The sequence below is a fragment of the Batrachochytrium dendrobatidis genome (genome assembly GCF_000203795.2).
Source record: "Batrachochytrium dendrobatidis JAM81 unplaced genomic scaffold BATDEscaffold_10, whole genome shotgun sequence".
Taxonomy (NCBI): Eukaryota; Fungi; Chytridiomycota; class Chytridiomycetes; order Rhizophydiales; genus Batrachochytrium; species Batrachochytrium dendrobatidis.
In genome coordinates, this window is record NW_006281108.1 from 446,453 (window position 1) to 466,050 (window position 19,598).

The 19,598-nt window shown below is 40.3% G+C and overlaps 6 protein-coding genes across 6 annotated transcripts; 3 read left to right on the plus strand and 3 right to left on the minus strand.

Moving 5' to 3' along the window:
- Positions 1 to 104: 104 nt before the first annotated feature.
- Positions 105 to 2,493, plus strand: BATDEDRAFT_90674 (rRNA-processing protein MPP10; the record flags this gene model as incomplete). The annotated part of the gene is made up of 4 exons (XM_006680799.1): positions 105 to 285; positions 463 to 1,065; positions 1,144 to 1,191; positions 1,262 to 2,493. The coding sequence occupies 4 exons, from the start codon at positions 105 to 107 to the stop codon at positions 2,491 to 2,493; spliced, it is 2,064 nt and encodes a 687-aa protein (XP_006680862.1).
- Positions 2,494 to 2,634: 141 nt separating this feature from the next.
- Positions 2,635 to 4,920, minus strand: BATDEDRAFT_20329 (uncharacterized protein). Its single transcript, XM_006680592.1, has 6 exons — positions 4,773 to 4,920; positions 4,323 to 4,553; positions 3,701 to 3,757; positions 3,565 to 3,637; positions 3,242 to 3,452; positions 2,635 to 3,156 (listed from the first exon to the last, which is right to left on the minus strand). The coding sequence occupies exons 1-6, from the start codon at positions 4,863 to 4,865 to the stop codon at positions 2,757 to 2,759; spliced, it is 1,065 nt and encodes a 354-aa protein (XP_006680655.1). The 5' UTR covers positions 4,866 to 4,920; the 3' UTR covers positions 2,635 to 2,756.
- A 222-nt stretch (positions 4,921 to 5,142) lies between these two features.
- BATDEDRAFT_90574 (uncharacterized protein) lies at positions 5,143 to 9,886 on the minus strand (the record flags this gene model as incomplete). The annotated part of the gene is made up of 15 exons (XM_006680877.1): positions 5,143 to 5,199; positions 5,311 to 5,559; positions 5,638 to 5,840; positions 5,918 to 6,121; positions 6,208 to 6,559; positions 6,653 to 6,883; positions 6,972 to 7,061; positions 7,149 to 7,289; positions 7,364 to 7,530; positions 7,600 to 7,765; positions 7,852 to 8,033; positions 8,127 to 8,742; positions 8,811 to 9,464; positions 9,579 to 9,604; positions 9,673 to 9,886. 15 exons carry the CDS (start codon positions 9,884 to 9,886, stop codon positions 5,143 to 5,145), a joined length of 3,552 nt encoding a protein of 1,183 aa, XP_006680940.1.
- Positions 9,887 to 10,448: 562 nt separating this feature from the next.
- Positions 10,449 to 14,247, plus strand: BATDEDRAFT_90430 (ubiquitin ligase complex subunit HRD3). The gene is made up of 8 exons (XM_006680800.1): positions 10,449 to 10,461; positions 10,668 to 10,804; positions 10,930 to 10,978; positions 11,061 to 11,641; positions 11,708 to 11,849; positions 11,931 to 12,142; positions 12,204 to 12,621; positions 12,689 to 14,247. The coding sequence occupies exons 2-8, from the start codon at positions 10,691 to 10,693 to the stop codon at positions 14,158 to 14,160; spliced, it is 2,988 nt and encodes a 995-aa protein (XP_006680863.1). The 5' UTR covers positions 10,449 to 10,461; positions 10,668 to 10,690; the 3' UTR covers positions 14,161 to 14,247.
- Positions 14,248 to 14,296: 49 nt separating this feature from the next.
- BATDEDRAFT_26559 (uncharacterized protein) lies at positions 14,297 to 16,142 on the minus strand (the record flags this gene model as incomplete). Its single annotated transcript, XM_006680636.1, has 4 exons — positions 14,297 to 14,535; positions 14,637 to 14,888; positions 14,981 to 15,491; positions 15,609 to 16,142. The coding sequence occupies 4 exons, from the start codon at positions 16,140 to 16,142 to the stop codon at positions 14,297 to 14,299; spliced, it is 1,536 nt and encodes a 511-aa protein (XP_006680699.1).
- Positions 16,143 to 16,564: 422 nt separating this feature from the next.
- On the plus strand, positions 16,565 to 19,434 carry BATDEDRAFT_90431 (uncharacterized protein; the record flags this gene model as incomplete). The annotated part of the gene is made up of 8 exons (XM_006680801.1): positions 16,565 to 16,588; positions 16,813 to 16,828; positions 16,951 to 17,030; positions 17,223 to 17,478; positions 17,545 to 17,691; positions 17,775 to 17,912; positions 18,011 to 18,998; positions 19,068 to 19,434. 8 exons carry the CDS (start codon positions 16,565 to 16,567, stop codon positions 19,336 to 19,338), a joined length of 1,920 nt encoding a protein of 639 aa, XP_006680864.1. The 3' UTR covers positions 19,339 to 19,434.
- Positions 19,435 to 19,598: the final 164 nt, after the last annotated feature.

Below are 19,598 nucleotides of genomic sequence, written 5' to 3' on the forward strand. Positions count from 1 at the left end.
AAATATTTAAATTATTCATATTTTCCCATCAATCCAACAACAGTATCATCAGCATGGTCAAACCACAATCAAAACAACCATCTGAAAAGTCAACTTCAAATTTAATGCAAGTAAATGATGCAACAGAATTAGTTGCATCAAAAGCAAGCGAACGGCTGCATTTGAAGGCTGCACTTCCATCAAAAATTATTGATATATCGTCACTTAATGCTGTTCCGTTTCTAACACAGGATGCTGAGCATTCAGGTGCATGGCTCGATGCTAGTGCATGGTTATTCAAAATGGGTATGCTTCTGCTTTTTTTACTTTAGTTGTTGGATTGAATAGTGTGGTTTAGACTTGTTCATGAGCACTAAAAAAACCAATCCATTCAAGTTTGTGCATTCACTCGAATCCAATGCATTAATTCTATTTTTGAAAAATCATACTAATACAACTCGATCCCCCTTACTTTGATTACAGTCAAGACATTCGAGCCATTTGATACTACTCCCTTACCTGAATTGTATACAAAGGGATTTGATCTTGAGCAGGTCTGGGAGCAAATCAGACTACTTAATGAGCCTCTTGTTCCGTATCTATCCAAGATGGCGAGTGATTTCCCAAAATCAGACAATGATTCTATTGAAGAGACTGATGATGATACTTTGAATAATCTAAACGGGGATGATGAGCAAGAGTTTGAGGATGATAGCGAATTAGACGAGAGTGAGTTGGAAAGTGATCAAGAATCATCAAATTATTTAGATTTGGAAGCCGAAGAAGACAATCAAGGCAGTCAAGACAGCGAAGACAGCGAAGACAACGAAGAGTTAAACAGTGCATCTGACAATGAAGAGTTTGAAGTGGATTTTCCTGATCAAGAAAGCGATCAAGAAACTGCTGGACCCATCAAACGCAAGCGATCAGTCGTTGATGACGATTTTTTTTCACTCGAGGAAATGGAAAAGTTTGCTGACATGGGAGAGCGTCATGATATCAAAGCCGCTCGTAAAGCCAACATGAAAGACGACGATAGTGATGATGATGAGAGTGAAAAAGACGACATGTTTTCATTTGATTCTGGTGTGTAAATTTGGCATTGTTAATGATTTCAATTGAACCATGTGTATTTAGTTGCTAATTACTCGATGTGTACATTAGATATACTCAATAGCAACCTTGATGATGAAGACGAAGATAATGCAAACGGTGAATTCATGTATTTATTTTACAATTTGGTCTGTCAATTATTGTGCTAATACATTTTATATAAAAACAGATATCCGATATGAAGATTTCTTTGAAGGCATTGACAAAGATGCTGACACCAAGCCATCTAAAAAACAGCGCGCACGTCCGTCTTGGCAAGATCGTGATGACATGGACAGAGATGAGGACATTGAACCCACGGACATGGACACTAGCGTCAATGAAGATCAAGAGGTTGATGATACATCATTATACACCAGCCATAAGCAGACTCTCTTTGAAGATGATGCCGAGCCTATTCAGGGCGAAACTTTGTCTACATTTGAGAAACAACAGGCTAGACTTCAAAAAGCTATCCAACAGCTTGAATCAGAAGCTATGCAAGAAAAACCATGGGCTATGAAGGGTGAAGTATCGTCTCGTGCACGCCCCAAGAATTCTCTTTTGGAAGAGGATCTGGAGATTGAACATACAGCCAAGCCTGTGCCTGTTATCACCGAAGAATCTACACTAACACTGGAGACATTGATTACCCAACGTATCAAGGATCAAGTCTGGGATGATGTGACTCGCAAAGCTCCACCAAAAGATACTGTATATGATCCCAATCGCAAATTTGAGCTCATTGATGAAAAAAGCACAAAGTCTCTTGCCCAAGTTTATGAAGACGAGTACCTTCGTCAATCCAACAAAGACCAACCAACTGAAAAAGATATTGCTTTGAATCAAAAGCATGAGGAAGTCAAGACGTTGTTCCAAACTCTTTGTCAGGATCTAGATATACTATCCAACTGGCATTATACACCCAAAGCAGCGACATTGGAAGTGGAAGTTTTGCCACCCGTGAGTGTACCTGCTATTCAGATGGAAGAAGTTACTCCTGCTGCAGTCTCGGATGCTATGCTTGCTGCACCCAAGGAGGTATATCAAGGTAATGTAGCCAAATCCCAAATGGAGATGGACGCGGCAGATAAACGCAAGGCACGACTCAAGGCCAAGCGCGAAGTCCAGCGTGAACATAAGATGCGCGAGACTGCCAAGAAAGAGCGAGAAGCTGCTACAGGTGTATTGGCGTCTCAACTGACTAAAGAAAAGGCCATGAAGCAACTCATGGGACAGAGTAATGTTACGATTGTTGGAGATAAGACTAGCAAGCGACAGATGGGTAGAGTATCAACCGAAGCCAAGGGTGGAAAAACTAAGCTGGGCAAGAGAGATATGCAAGCCACTGTTGTCCAGGTTGGTGGCAAGGTTGGACAAACCAAAACACGCATTGATAAACCTTCAGATCTTAGACTATAGTTCTGTCCAAGATTTTTTCAAAAACTATTGAAAGATTAGGATAAAGTGACCCAAAAGGCTGCATAAATGAACATGATTATTCTGAAGCATCATGGCATATTTAGTGTTTAAACCAGTCGACTTTGCAAAAACTATGGATATATGAGCAATATTCACAAGACCAACATTTTATTTGTAGGTTGTAAAAATGTAGGATCGAAATCAAATAAACAATGCCAAGCATAGTCCATCTGAAAAAAATACAGCTTAAATGAAAATGTAGGCTAGTTTTTCTTGGCAAGACTAATAAGACCAAGCTCAAGCTGAACCTGTTCTCCAGTGAGCATGGAAGGATATTTTTTGATAGAAACTTCGTTTCTAAAGGGTGTAAGAGGCTCAAGCGTTTGGTCCGAAGCAAGATGGAAAAAGAGAGTAGATGAAATGCGCCATAAAGGACGACCTGCTTCACGCTGACGCTTAATAGCATCAAGAGTGGAAGGAACAACAACAACCTCGTGATATCCAGCTTTGATGTGACCACCAGTAATCCACTCCATCTGTTTTCCAGCCTGTACCAGCAATGACCCATCGGGAATCTTTACCAAAAGCTTTTCGCCACTTGGGGTCCAAACGTGCAGACCGGGAAAGCGGGATTTGCCATGAATTGTGAGGAAGTTGAGATCACTGGTCCATTGATAAAATATCAAACGTTAGCATCGACTGTGCAAAAATTGAATAATCATGGTTTGTCAATCTGAGCACGACTTACGTATGGAAGCCAGCAAGAACCGAGTCAACTTCACCAAATTTCTCAAGATCACTGCCAGTTGGAGCAAGAAGATGAGGACCGTATTTGGCTCGAGAAGAGAATGCATCGCGTGGAAGTCCAAGACCTGTAGCTGTCATTTCAGAAACGACGGTAACGGCGTCAAGCATACGGGTTCCCCAGTGGTTCATCTGGTTTGTCCAGTCAGGAATGGCTGGTTAAAGTGTACCATGAACAGTAAAGTGTTGGTAAATTACTCGCGTCAATCAGTCCAGCGGATTTGTGAGTTTTTTAGAACAAATCGAAAAATGCATTATAAATCTTACCTTCAGGGATAACAGGAGCAGCATTCAAATCGGGAAAATTGGTTTCAGTGGGACGTTCGCCCATGCGCCAAAACTAGGTGCGAAACAAAAGATGAGCCAATAAAATAGGTCAAGATAAAAAACAAGAGCAACTTACAAAGCGCCATTTTTTGTCAGGCTTGGTAAAGTCTAGAGGACGATCTTCTGCATTCATCTAATAGACCAAACAAGTAAATTAGTTGACATTACATAATATCAAGCATTCGAGACTACAATCCTTAGTTTTTAAATTAGAACGCATGTGTTTTTAAATATACGAGTTTAATTGAAGACACCTGAACCCAATATCTGGTTTCAAACTTGATTATACAATGCATGGTCATGCAAAAAAGGAAAAGAACAAGTTTAAGCCAGTTTGATTGTATCCTATAATGAACATTGTGCTTGAAAGACGAATTGAAAATGTCTATCGAGGTAGTCAATTCCAATAGAAAGGCATAACAAGTCTTCAACCATTGCACATCTTAAAGGAGCAATCACTGCAAGATAATGTTGCATTTTACGTGATTACGAGTATAATATGAATGGCCAACTATGCAAATTAGTCCAAAGATCAAATGAACTACTCGCTTGAATGGCAAAGTCACAGATGTCATGAACCAAGTCTCGACTATTTTCAGTGGATAGATTTAACTATTTATAATAGCCTGTTCCTAGCCATCTAATCAAACTGCGATATAGAACAAGATGGGATCAGTCGTATAAAAGTAAACACTTACACTTTCAACCAACGACATGCAGTTTTCATCACGACCACAACGAGGCTCTTCGGTATTTTCAGGAGTAGCGCCGACTTGGTAATGGACATCGGGACGGATATCTTTCAACTTGGTATCATAGTCCTGAGCAAAGTAATCTTCGAGCAAGTTCAGAAAGGCAGTATTCTCACTCTCCGAGACCCTGGGATCGAGAACAGCAAAAGCAGAGTATTTTTTAAGTGCTTCAGCAGCCTACACAATAACAGTTGGGAATGCATTGGAAGGTTTTCATGAATGCATTGAAAGCAACCAATATTTAGTATTCATTATATTACAGCTCAAGAACCAGCAAAACGGCAGTTCATATTAATTGACAATGGAAGCAATCTTCACACAATAGGACAGTGCACGAGCTGTCTGATGCTCCCTGGCACGACAGCAATAAAATAAATTGGTATATGCAATGATTACCTTTTTGCATTCAGCAAGGGATGCCTCGGAAGTAGGATCCTTCATGAAAGGCGCCAGGTTGATGGCAGGAAGTAAGATTGTAGTAGCGACCATTGTTACGATAGTGTTTGCGATGATTGAGAGTTGGTTATAAAGAGCTTGATGGATTGTAGGCGAAGATAGCGAGTCGTTACGTTAACTGATTCATTTAAGCGCATCGACTCCAATCCAACTCACTGGCTGTGATGCTCATAGCCAGAGTTTACCACCATGTGACTAACGCTTGCTTTCATTGAATAATCCGGTCGCGCTTGGAAAGCGCAGCAAAAACAAGCTCAATATGACGCAAAAAACTTTATTTCTATTGTGATGGCTTCAAATGAATCCTAAATCAGCATTGCAATCCAAGAAACAGTCGTTGTTTTTGGATGGATTGCTCTTCCTTGTCCTATACTCATAGACCATCCCAAACTGTTAGCTACAATCTAATCTCAACCCATCTGCATTGGTCTTGCATAGATTGAACATGGTTCAGTCTACATTGCTCATAAAAACTCACCCTGTGCCAGCCAATCATGCACACATTGAGTTTTTGAAGTAATGCCTTTTCGTTGGATCGCATTGTTTCTTGATCAATATGATCGCGTGCAATTTGCTCTGGACGTTTTGATTTCGTGGCTGATTGTAAAGTCTGCTGCGTATTTTGGATCTGAGAGTATTTAGGTTGCTGCACAGCTTGTTGTGGTGGTATTGGTGTTGGTTGAATGGGCTCCTGCCATGCATAGTTAGGTGCTACTGCTGCCATTGGCTAATCTCGCATTCAAACAGTTAAATTCATCAACACCTACTTTCATGCACAATAAGATGTATCGCCAAAAATACTCACTTGATTAAACTGCGAATGTGTTGTAGCACTTTGAAATACATTGTTTCTAGAATGTGCCATTGCAAGTCTACTATTTATATAGTCTTTCTGTTTTTCCTGGATCTGAATACGCTGACTCTCAATTTCTTGCTTTCCTGTTTGAATTTGTTGCTGGATCAAGTCTGCATTGGTCTGAATCTCCATGAGTTTTAATCTCTCGCGTGCTAAACAGATATATCCAGTAAACTCATTATAAATACTAGATCCATATATTCAGATTTCAACCATATTGAATACGTACATGCTTCGCCATGAAGCAATGCTGCATTTCGGATCGTGCTCTCCATGTAACTTTTTTCTTCTTCAGCTACACTCTTTTCAATTTTCAGTCGAGTTTTGAGAGCTTCAACTCGTATCTTTTCAGCTCGTAAAACTGCTCGATCTCGATAAAGCTGGGCCATACCATCCTGTAAAGCTTGAACTTCGCTTTGCAGTGTAAATTGTTCTAAAGTATGTCCATCAAAGTCAGTTTGGATAGCTGTTGATGGCATTGATGTTTGTTTCCACATATATCCAAGATTTATACTATACCAACGTGTTTCTCGTCTTCATAGCGAGACTTTGATAGCAATAGCTCTTGTTCAAGCTGGCGGTTAGCACGTTCCAGAGATGCTACGTGTGCTGCTTTACTGGCTAGCTTTTTTCTTTCATCAGATAAGCTAGCCATCATGGTCCTTCGCTCAAGCTCCCAGGAATCACGGCTATGATTCAATTCAGTTTGATCGTTTTGCAATTTTAACATTAGCTCATACTTTTCTTGTTGAGTTTGTTCAATCTGAGCACTCAATCGCATTTTTTCTTTATGGATCAAGGACATGTCTTGTTCTTGTTTAAACGTTGTTTCTTTCAATGCAATTTCCATTCTATGCATGATTTCAAGCGTCTAAATGACTTGCAAGTTAATCACTCTGACTAATTCAAAATCACTGTGATTGGGCAATCCAACAAAAATCTTCAATCTACGCAACGAATCTACCTTGGATTTATCATTTTCTATGCATTGTTTTTCTCTTTGTAAAGCTTCCAACTGATCATTAACAAGACATTCTTTTTCTTTCAATGCGTTTTCTCTATCTGTAAGCAATGTGGAATGATCCCCATGGATTCGACTTTGCAAACCTCCAATGAGATTCGAGTTTGTTTCCAACTTTTCCGTCAATTCAGCAAGCTGGCGAGTATTTTCAGTATTGGAAACAATCTTTTGCATCTGTGCATACAAGCATATTAATAAAAGGCACGTTGAGCAACACCACAAAAGTTTATAATAAATCGGCAACCATCACCACTATTTTTACCTCGTCTAAATGAGCTTGTTTTAAATCACATATTTTCCTTTCATATTCTGTGCAAACTTTTTCCAATTCAGTTTGAGATTCTTTTTTGGTCTAGTTTTCATGATTAACAAAACATTCTATTCAAATAAATCATACACTTTTTTAATTTTACATTAAAATCAAGTTGATATGCCTTACATTTTCAATATTGCCTTTTACTTGTGACATTTCAGTTTTGTGTTTGTCCTCGAGATCCTGGATTGCCTCGATGTGTTTCCTTTTAATTTCTTCAACTTCGTCAACGTGCTTTGTTTTCATTTCCATTTGTAAAATTGCACTCTAGTAATATGAATCACAAAATAATGAGTCGTGTTTTGTAGCCAAACAAGGTTTAAAGCGTAGCAATGATTTACATGTTTGCGCTCCTCATCGAGCTGTTCATTGAGCTGTTCAATTTTTTGTTCAGCCTTGTGCAAATTCTCCATGATAATCTCGAGTTTCTTTGGAGTAGCTTTTTTTGCGGACAATGATTCGACAGACAAGTTTACCAAAGATTTTTTCTTGGTATTTTCAAGGTGCTCTTTAAATACAATTATAAATTCATGTTAGCTTCAGGCACATTGACATAAAACGACAAATTGTATATTACCCTGTGATTTTAAAACGACTGTTGTTTGTAATGCAGTGGATTGAATCCGAGGGGTTGGTGTTTTATGACTCGAGGATACAGCCAAATCCAATTTTTCTGATTCATCATCGTCGGTATCACTAAGCACTGCCAGTGATGAAAGTGAATCTGATTTGAGCGTTTCTGCCTATCATTTTATTACTATTTTTGTTAGGTAATTTAGTTGTAGTTTCAAAAAATAAATAAACTGTATAACCAACAATAGTAAAATACAATGTGTGATGTTTGTTGCTCCTTGGCTGGCAGTAAAAACGGTATATGAGTGTCAATTTGTGAATAAACCTGCGGCTGCGTCCAGCTATTTGAATTGGAATCTACTATTGGCAAGTTTTGGGGTGATTGATTTTGCTCAATCTCCACTGGTTTGCTCAATACTTTGGGACGATCGGTCAAAACTAGACACATCAAATGTATCTATGCATTAGCATCTTGGTTTGTTTTGCAACACATGCAATGACAATATGGTTTGAAATATAGTTTAATCTTACAAGGTAAACTGACAGGTGTTGAAGAAAGTGGAGTTGGATGTGCAATAGCTGTTTGAGTAGGAGATGCAAATACTGACGATCCTTTCATTAGTCCTGCAATCATATTCATAGGATCAGACATGTTGGTATTAACTGGTGCCGATGAATTAGGTCCTCGTCGTCGTCCACCGAATGGTTTGTTATCAAGCATAAATGATGGCAGACCATCATTGTCATTTTTACTGGATTCATTTGAGATCGGTTTAGTTGTAGGATTAGTTGCGGCAAAAGATAAGGTTGGTACCATTTCACTTGAATTCTTGGGTTGTAGCAGAGTGATATGCTGACTTGCATTCTTATCGCGTCCTAATCCATGCAAACCATCAGATTCAACTTTCAGTGGTACTGAATTGTTTGGAACAAATGGCGTAAATACAGCTTTTGAACTCCGTGTGCTGGCAATTGGTGATGGTGATTTGAGAATTGAGGTGTCTTTTTCTATCAAAGATGATGTAGCTGAAGCAGATGTGTTGATTACTGAATCAGTCTGCGCTGGCTTTAAATCAAGTTTTTTAGATTTTCCACCCCCAAGTCCCAACAGATCCAGCATATCATCATCTCCAATATCATCCATGTCCTGTGTTTAAAATCCAATTTAGTTTCAATACACTAGCAATACATTTGCAAGTTTTGATTTTAAAATACCTTTTTGATTACTGCTGGCTGATTTAATTTTTGACGGCGTCCTTGATTACGATTGTTTGCTGCATCAATTAAACTTTCACTTTCTGCTGTATCAAAAATACTATCGTGTTGTTTTGATTTGGTCTTATTTTCCATCAATGTGGTAGTTTGTGCTGGAAACGTTAGTGATGATTGGTCCGAGGATGGGTTTAAAAACGATTTGCCTTTTGTTGTTTCTGTATCTTCGGGATTAGTTGTGCCAAGTATGGTGGAGGAGTTCCAAGAAGGGGTTGATGGTTTTATTTCAACGGAATCTTTGATTAGTTCTGTTCGAAATGAAGACTCCTTTATGGCAGATTGAGCACTTGCTGAACCAGCGCGCCTTCCACTGCTAGCACTAGTGCTATTCTTTGGTTTTCCAAATAGTTGCGAATCCATATCATCCATGTCTTGTAATGACGATAGAATGTTATTCAAGTCATCATTGTCATTTTTTTGGCTTGCCAGTTTGTTGGTTGGTACTGATGGATGTTCATGTAAAAAGCCACCACTGTTGTTTATAGATGCCGGTTTTGGCATGGCTGATATAGTCATGGGTTTTACTGTTGTTCGTGGCATAGATGATTTTGATTGTGGTATATCATGGGTTAAAGTGTGGCCAGATGGAGCGATATCCTATGTAGATTCATGGGGTTGATTTCAAATATATAACAATGATAAATGATACTGATTCGATCTCACTTGTATAAAATCATTAAACATTTATAAATGTATTTACAGTAGACCTACTTTGACTGATGGGACAGTTTCTGCAACTATCAACAATCAATTTACAGTATTAGTGAAATATACCAAGCATAGCTTCAATAGATAAACAGCATACCATAGCTGGGTGTACTTGGCTTGGACCTTCTTGAAGTTTTATTCTTACTGCTATCACTGCCCAGACCAAGAATATCAGCAAAATCGTCTTCTAAATCCAAATCAAGTTTTCCAGCGGGTTTGTTATTACTACCGACAGGAATTAGCCCACCAGTAAGTGCAGATGAGCCTGAAGATATCCACGGACTACCATTTGATTCTGGTGGAAAGTTCATATTTCAATATGTTAAATTATAGCGTTTTATACACGATGCATTCAAGTTTTAGTTTAAATTGAGCACGTTCATGAATTGAGATATTATAACGACACGTCCAACTTTACAGCAATATTCACGTAAAATGAAACAAGAGTTGAAATGTCAAAGTTGACCATCAGTTGAAACATTGACAATGTATTCAATAAGAATAGAGTTGATTTTTAATGTTTCCAATTTTGATAGTTTATTTGATGAGAATGCACGCAGTGAGATTAGACGAGCCATTCAATTATGGAATTTCAGAAAATGTTCGGTGCAATAAAGTCTAAAATCGGATATTCAAGTTTTTTGATAAGTTGAGCACTCGCTTATAACACACACTTTTGTGGTTTAATGCGAGTCTTCACTAGAGAAACTCTTGTGTGTCTAGTCAATGCACTGATTGCAAGTCTCATTCCAACATGCTTGCATCAGCACTTGTTTCCACTCAGTTTTCAAACACTCGAGCTCATCACGTGTTGAGATCTTTCACGAATGAACAGCAAATAGTTGGAATCTTCAACTTGCAGTTGGACTTGCAGTTTAATCAAAAGGTGTTGTCAAGGCATTAATACATATGAATTCATACTGCAGTTGAATGGAAACTATACGCTTGGTTTACATGGTTTCTATCTGACAGCATTAAAATATTAAGCATCTGTCATTTGACTTGGTTTCCAACTATTAATGAATATGAACAGTCTAGTCTTATTAAACCCTAAACTATTTTTGTATATTCAACTTGTGTTTATTCGAATAGGTGATTTCTTCAACATTTACGTCATGGTAAAGTGGTTCCTATTGCTGCTTCTCTTGGGATTCCAAGTTCAGGGTCAGAATGAGAATGGACCACAAGATACTGTCATCACTGACGAGCATTCTCAACAGGTGTTTCAGGTAATATCCCCGGTTTGGAGTGTGTTTAATTTATGCCTGGATAGTGCTGGATTGGTTTGCCTTTGCAAAATCTTATTGTTGTCATGGCTCAATTCTTAACCATTCCATTGTACTTGAATCGTTAGAATATCGAGCCAAAAGTCTCGTTTCCTGGATCTGAATCCAGTCAAACTGGTACGTATCTATTTTTCATAATGATCCAAAGTCTTGTTATAAACGTTGACAGTTATTCGATTGCTACGGTTTTTTCAACCAGATGAAGCTGCCAATTTATACGCGGATGCGATTGGTATTCTCGAGTCGCTTGCTCCAAAAAATCTGATTAAATCAAATCGACAAAATACAAAGGCGTATGGAGCAGCTACAGAACAGAATCAGCTTGAGCAAATGGAGGATTTGCTGAATGATCTTGTTGGATTGATTGGTCGATTATTTTATTCCCGAGTATCATGGATTCGCAATCTTTTTACCTTTACCTTGCATACTCCTGTACATTTTAAGCCCGAAACTGATTCTCACGTTGATTTTGACAACGAAAATCAAATGATTCGTGATGGAAATATCGATATTCCTTTGATTGAAGAGTCAGACTCGCCTGCATTGAAACGAGCCAAAGCTGTCAAATGGCTGTATGTTGCAGCATTTCAAATGGATAGTTTGCCTGCTCTCAAGACTCTTGGTGATATGTATTTGTTTAGTGAATTTGGACACCAGAGAAATGCAACCGCTGCCTTTCAGTTTTATCTGGCTCTTGCCACAAAAGGAGATCCACACGGACAATTTATTGTTGGTAAAATGTACGCTACTGGGGTTGGGATTCAACGCAATTATCCAAAGGTATTTTTCATGACCGTTCTCTACTGTGCTGAAATATAGTTGGTATTTATTCAATGCCTTTTATAGGCACTTGTATATATGACGTTTTCTTCGCTTGGAAACTATTTACTTGCACATCAAACTCTTGGCTACTGGCACGCTGTAGGAATTACTATGCCTAAAGATTGCGAATCAGCCGGCTGGCATTATTCTGTGGTTGCCTCGGCAGGTGATGAATGCTGGTACTTTTTGATTGTGGGGTTTGCTTGGTTACTAAAATGGGTGCCATGTTTTATCTATTTTCTACTAGGCGTTGAGCAGTTTCGTGATGGCCCATTAGGAGGAAGAGTGTTTCCCGAACATCCACTTCGCCTATTTGAAAAAGAAGGTGGCATTTTTGGTGAAGGTGCAAGTGGATCTGAAAGTCATGGCAAGCGAAAAACGAATGCAGGCATCCTCAGTAATGATGACATTTTGACATTTTATCGTCTCCAGGCAGAAACGGGAGATCCATACGCCCAAGTATGTAAAGGAATTTTGTTGATTTAACCAACCGTTTTGACTGACTTTATTTGGATCCCAGCTTATTACTGCCCAGCTATATTATCAAGGAACAGACACGACTGAAAAAGACTATTCCAAAGCATTAAAGTTTTTTGAGCGTGCTGCCAATCAGCATCCAGGCATGGCTGCCATTAATTCAGCAGACGTGTCTCAGACTACACTTCAAGCTGCACGGTCTGCAGCAAAGGCAGCAGGATTTCTTGGTGTCATGCACAGTCGAGGCGAAGGTGTTGAGGTGGATTTGGTCAAGGCACGCATGTGGTACGAGCGTGGTGTGGCTCAGGATGGTGCTGCAAGTTTTACTGGCCTTGGTGTTATGTACATGAAGGGTTTGGGCGGACTTCCTAAAGACGAAGCAAAAGGAGTCAAACTTTTTGAGCAAGGCGTAGCGCATGATAATGCCGATGCCATGGTATATCTGGCCGAGCATCTTATGAGTATGTATTTGGCCAAGTTGTTTTTGAATTGATGCACAAATACTTATGCCGTGATCTCTTCATTTAGAGGCACCTCGCGTGGATCTTACTCAAGTTACCAAGTTGCTGAACAAAGCGGCTCAAACGAGCAATTTGCTTGCTTACTATCACATGGGTCGTATGTTTCTTAAAGGCCAAGGGGTAGTCACAAACTGTAAATTTGCGCTTACTTATTTGAAAACCGTATCTGAGCGTGCCAACTGGAAAGATACCGCTTTGAGTGATGCAGAAGAAGCCTTGGAGAGAGGTGATCGTGAAACAGCTTTCCTGCATTATCTCTTTGCTGCTGAGCGTGGGTATGAAGTGGCTCAAGCCAATGCAGCATGGATGCTGGATCGTGGAATGTACACTCCATCTACATCTCTTTTATGGATGGACGAAAAACTTGCTGACCCATATGAATTTGCCATGCATTTGTGGAATCGTGCTTCCAACCAGGGCAACGACGATGCTCGCGTCAAAATTGGCGATTACTTTTACTATGGTCTTGGAATGAAAGGCTTGCCTAGTACTCACAGGGATGATGCGGACGAAGAATCATTTGAAACAGTTTACAAGCCATCGTTGATAGAGAGACTGCTAGGTGTTACATTTATCTTTGACAAGGCGCGTGTATCAAGACCTAGCTATGAGCGTGCTGCTACATACTACCAAGTAGCAGCCGAGACAGAATATTCATCTATTGCCATGTATAATCTAGGGTATATGCATGAGCACGGACTGGGTGCAATCAAGGATCTTCATCTTGCAAAGCGATGGTATGACATGGCTTTGTCCACCAACCCTTCAGCATTTATTGCTGTTCATATTGCACTTTCAGGCTTGATGATCAAATGGGGTGTGGCATATATACTTGGTGTGATTGGATTCAAATCAATTGGAGTTGATGAAGCTGATACCTTGACTACACACCACTCGGTTGTGGATGAAGCACCACTTCCACCTCCATCGTCCAGCTCTCATACAGAGGAAGTTGAGATGGATGATAACCTTGTATCGGGCAATCTGTTTGCCATTTTGCTATTTCTGGCAGCAACAGGGCTTATGTTTTGGCGAAATCGATTGGAACATCAGCACCGGGCGGAAGAGGCAGCAGCAGCACAACAGGCAGCAAGATTGGCTGAAAATCAAAATGTACCCGCTGCTGCACATACTGCAATGGAACACACTCAACAAGCCACTGCTTTTCCTGACGAATTATCATCTGCTCCAAAAATGACACGAGAGACTCGGAATGTTTCTGCCCAGTCCACATCTAAATCCGGGATGGAGCACACCTTGCCGGTTGCATCAGGTTCTGAATCAGCACAGCCATCTGATTCTACGAGTATTGAATCGAATATGAATCATCAGTCTGCCTCGGTCGACTATTCACTCAATTCTACACGATCCGCCTTTTTAAAAGCAGCAGAATTGCGAAAACGTGTAGTGGAGCACCAGCAAGTAGATGATCAAAGTAAACACACAAAGGGTACAGATGAATCTGACCACAATGAATGATATGATTAGTTTTAATGTTGTTTTTGATTTGAAAAGTTTAAAATCTGGTAGTTTATTCCAAAGTAATAAAGATGAACAAATAGCCCTAAAATGTGAGATGATGCCAAAAAGTGCGCCTCATAGCGCTGCATACAATCTATTCCCGAACAAATGTCGGAATGTCATTGTCTGTTATCGGGTTTTCAGGGTAAAGCTTGATTGTTTTTTCTGCAAGATGTTTCCACTCCTTGGCAATACTAATTGGACCAGCACCCATAAGAGCAGCAGCTCCGCGAAGTAAAATGCATGTACGAACTGCCATGATAAGGTGTTCTGGGATTGACTTTGTGGCATCTTTTTCGTTTAGATATTCAAGATATTTTTGGAGACTCATGCCTAGTCCATTCCAACACAGATCAATGCAGTGAATGGTTGGGTAACGTTAGTTGAGAGATTCTAAATTCGAGTCAAGATTGCAATTGAATGTCCAAATCTACCTTCACAAGCTTCTTCATCATCACGATCTAATCCAATGACAGCGGTTTTATAAAGCACATGATCGTCGTTTTTTTCAGTTTGGAATCCAAGAGCCTTGACGAATGAAATGGTTTCGTTTTTGACACCTTCGCCCTTTTCAAGCAATAGCATCAATTCGGCAAGCTGGCGACGTTCTTTTTTGGTAAGCATCTTGACTTGTCCGTAATCAATCAGTCCAATCTTGCCGTTGGGCAAAATCAAAATATTTCCAGCTTGATGATTATGCAATATAAAAATGTGAATGGCATTAGCTGATTGACGTGGCAAAACAAAACATTACATTTTTAGAATCACATTCACTAACGATGGGGATCGCCGTTAAAAATGCCATCGATAAGTATTTCTTTTCCGTGAACCTCCACTAAAGTTTTGAAAATATTTTTGATATCGATTGGTTTTTGAGCATACGGAATGTTTGGAGCGATCCACCCGAGTGTCCAGTTGTAGATTCCGGCCATAGTGGACCAACTGACATCAGCAACCGTGTAGATTGAGTTTCGAACACCCATCCATGTTGTGAATTTTCCAGTCTGCAGCACATCCAAAGTGGTGCCGAGTCGACGAGCAATGCGTTGTGCATCAACAATGACGGCGTCAATAAGCTTTACGCCCGGAATGTATTCCATGACAAGAACGTCCTTGTTGCTGAATTCCTTGATGGGTTTTGGAATCACAACATTTTTGTAAAATGGCATGATATTCTTGCGTACAGTATCTAAAGCCCAAGCTTCCTTGTCAAAATAAAATTCCTCCAAAACTTGTCGTTCAAGTTCGTCCATTGCAGGAATCTGTTCTGGCTGAGCAAGTTTTGCAAACTAGTCATGCAAATCAAACCAAAATCAGTAGTGGCCAGTTAATTTTATAGACAGATTGATGTTGCCATCTAGCATTAACATGTTTGGAAATGGGATTGATAAAATGTCATGTCATACCTGTTTGCTAGTAACAATGTCTTGCCGAAAAAGAGAGTCTGCATCTGGATACTGGATCTTGACCACCACAACACGGCCATCGTACAGTTTGGCTTTATGAACCTGACCGATAGAAGCTGCTCCAATAGACACGTCATCGAATTCAGCAAACATGCTGTTGATAGAACGCCCAAGAGCATTTTCAATAATCAAGCGAGCTTCAGTCCCACTCAAAGCAGGTACTCGATCCAATAACTCAGAAAAATAGTTGCGATAGATTTCTGGAGCAATATCTTTGCGAGTGGCAAGAATCTGGCCTAGTTTGATATATATGCCACGCAGTTCCAAGAGCAGAGCCAAAACCTGTGGAGCATATTGCTGATGTAATTCGTTCCAAGCCTTTTCCTTGATCTCATCAGAAGAGTCTTTCAGTCTCCATTCCTGAATGCGATATTGTAGATAAATGGGACCCATTTTACGCCAAAAAAAAGTGGATCGCTCAAGTTTTTGAAAAATAAGTGGATCTTGGACATACTCGATGGTAGAAACAGCCATAACAGCACCTAACAAGAACATGGATGTATTTTTAAAAAACAGGCCTATTCTTGGACCATTAGAAGAATGGGATTGATGAGCAGTACTCAATGAGCGAGTGGAAACGAGTGTAGAAGCAATTGATTTTTTACTAGCAGCGAATGGCTGCATTCGCCATATAGTTCTGATTATAGATAATGCCATGACTTTAGTTTTCTTTTGAGAAAACCTTGAATTCAAACATCGATACTCAAATATTCAACCGAGAGTGGACAACTCAACCCGTGTCAATGCTCGAGTAAGACGTATGGATTGACGATCTGTTCATATTAGAGAATCCATGCAAGATGACGATGATTATCAAAGTGAAATTGCAGTCATTTCAGTAACACCAAGACTATAAGACGCACGGACATTTGAATTTCTTTCCTTCACCAACAAAAATGTTTTCTGGAGCCGCATTGCGAGTAGGTTCTCATGCTGTTCAATGAGGATTGAATTGCATAGATAGTGGTTGATGTCGCAATGCTGGGTTGGCTCATTGAGCAGAATTGCGTTTTTCAATCCTGGCTTGGCATCCCTTGTGGAGTTGTTACTAACCCACTCGGTGTCTGGCTGCCATTGAATCTTTGGTTACTAACTTTTATTCTATATTACAACTTGTGTCTTGAATTGGCTTATTCAACTATAGAAGTCTGCTAGGATTGGTGAGTAGTTCTTCAAGATAATACCATCATCACGACTCTGACTCTATCGAGGTCTGATGGTGCTTTGATCTTATTATTTGAATATTCAATTCTCCGCATATCTTGTTTTAATTCATATCTAGTTCAACACCGATCTTTTCATGCATCGGCCTTTACTCAGAGGATTTCTACCACTCAGACATTGAGAGCCTCGGCTGCCCAAGTAAGGATTGATGGAATCTTGTTTTAAACTTCTTGATCCAGTTGCATGGGTGTCAAGGGCATGTCTTTAAACCCGATCAATCGGTTGGAAAATAATCTGATGTCGGTGTTTTCAAGCATACTCTAGTGTTGAGTTTGTATTACAACAGTATCTATAATATGATGTTTACTTTTCTATATTTGAAATATTCAGTCTACCATTTCTGCAGCATATCCAATTATTGATCACACCTACGATGCACTAGTTGTTGGTGCTGGTGGTGCTGGTCTTCGTGCTGCATTTGGTCTTGCCAAGGAAGGCTTAAAGACTGCATGCATCACCAAGCTTTTTCCTACCCGATCTCACACCGTTGCTGCTCAGGGTGGTATCAATGCTGCCCTTGCAAACATGACTGAAGATGATTGGAGGTGGCACATGTACGACACCGTCAAGGGATCAGATTGGCTTGGTAAGTGTATTTTTTAAAGTATAATAGTGGTGGCATACCAGCCTTGCTGATTTTATGGCGGTATAGGTGATCAGGATGCTATACACTACATGTGTCGTGAAGCTCCACAGTCTGTCATTGAGCTAGAGCACTTTGGTGTTCCTTTTTCTCGTACTCCCGAGGGCAAGATCTATCAGCGCGCATTTGGTGGTCAGAGTCTGAAGTTTGGAAAGGGTAAGAATCAATCCATTGCTCCAACTATGGTTTTGACACGTTATACTGTTTGATTGCTGAGATTCTGCAATGACTTGTCATAGGTGGTCAGGCTTACCGCTGTGCTGCTGTTGCTGACAGAACTGGCCATGCCATTCTCCATACTCTATATGGTCAGTCGCTGCGTCATGACACCACTTTTTTTATCGAGTATTTTGCTCTTGATCTTATCATGGAAAACGGTAAATAATGCAACACCATTCAAGTTGGTTCATGATTGATACGAGTTTATTGGGTTTCAAGACGTTTAAACTTATATCAATGAATGAACATGTGCTAGGCGAGTGCCGTGGTGTGATTGCACTCAACATGGAAGATGGTACTATTCATCGTTTCCGATCCCACAAAACCGTTCTTGCTACAGGTGGATACGGACGTGCATATTTTTCGTGTACCTCGGCTCATACTTGCACTGGTGATGGAAATGCCATGGTTACGCGTGCTGGTCTTCCCTTGCAGGATCTAGAGTTTGTGCAGTTTCATCCTACTGGTATCTATGGTGCTGGATGTCTCATCACTGAAGGTTCTCGTGGCGAGGGTGGCTATTTGCTCAATTCCGAGGGAGAGCCGTTTATGGCCAGATATGCACCTACTGCCAAGGATCTTGCCAGTCGAGACGTTGTATCTCGTTCCATGACCATTGAGATTCGCGAAGGCCGTGGTGTTGGTCCCCAAAAGGACCATCTTTACTTGCAGCTTAGTCATCTTCCAGCAGAGGTTCTCCACAGTCGTCTTCCAGGTATCTCTGAGACTGCTGCTATTTTTGCTGGTGTTGATGTCACCAAAGAGCCTATTCCTGTTCTCCCCACTGTTCACTACAACATGGGTGGAATTCCAACTCGCTATACTGGTGAAGTGATCAACTACGTTGATGGCAAGGATGTTGTTGTTCCTGGCCTTTATGCTGCTGGTGAAGCTGCATGCGTATCGGTACATGGTGCTAACCGTCTTGGTGCCAATTCTCTTCTTGATATTGTTGTCTTTGGTCGTGCCGCTGCTCTTCACATCAAGGATACTTTGGCCCCAGATACACCTCACAAACCACTTCCTGCCGATGCAGGTGCTGCCACTATTGCCAATTTAGACAAGTTGAGATACGCCAGTGGTGCCAACCCCACTGCTAATGTTAGACTTGAAATGCAAAAGGTCATGCAAACCGATGCTGCTGTGTTCCGTACCGAATCATCGCTTCTTGAGGGTGTAAAGAAGATTGATCAGGTTTCCACCAAGCTTAAGGATCTCAAGGTCACCGATCGTAGCTTGATTTGGTAAGTGCTGCTAGTCTAACAGCTGGGTTACATTGAGGATTTCAGGCTAACATTTTGCAAATGCTTTAGGAACACTGATCTTGTCGAGACGCTCGAGCTTCAAAATTTGATGACTAACGCTGTTCAGACCATGCATTCTGCATATGCGCGCAAGGAATCTCGCGGTGCTCATGCTCGCGAGGACTTTAAAGATCGTAATGATACCGAATGGATGAAACACACTTTATCCCGACATGATCTTGAAACGGGTGCTGTTTCGCTGGAGTATCGCAAAGTGATCTCTCACACACTGGATGAAAACGAAGCCAAGTCTGTTCCTCCTGTTGCTCGTGTCTACTAAACATTTTGATATATGGCTTTTAGATTGCCTGCATTTGTCAATCTTTTCTCTGATGTGTTTTGACGACTCGAGACAATAAAATTCCCTTTTCGTATTATTTTGAATGCATGTTTGGAAATCACTGTAGTTGATTTTATACCTCTGATTTTCATTCTAATCCACAAAAGTTTAAATTGAAAATTCGAATGGAATTCATAAACACATTGATATGCATGTATTAATTTTTGAAATCAACTGTAGTGTGGAGAAGTCTCGAGTCC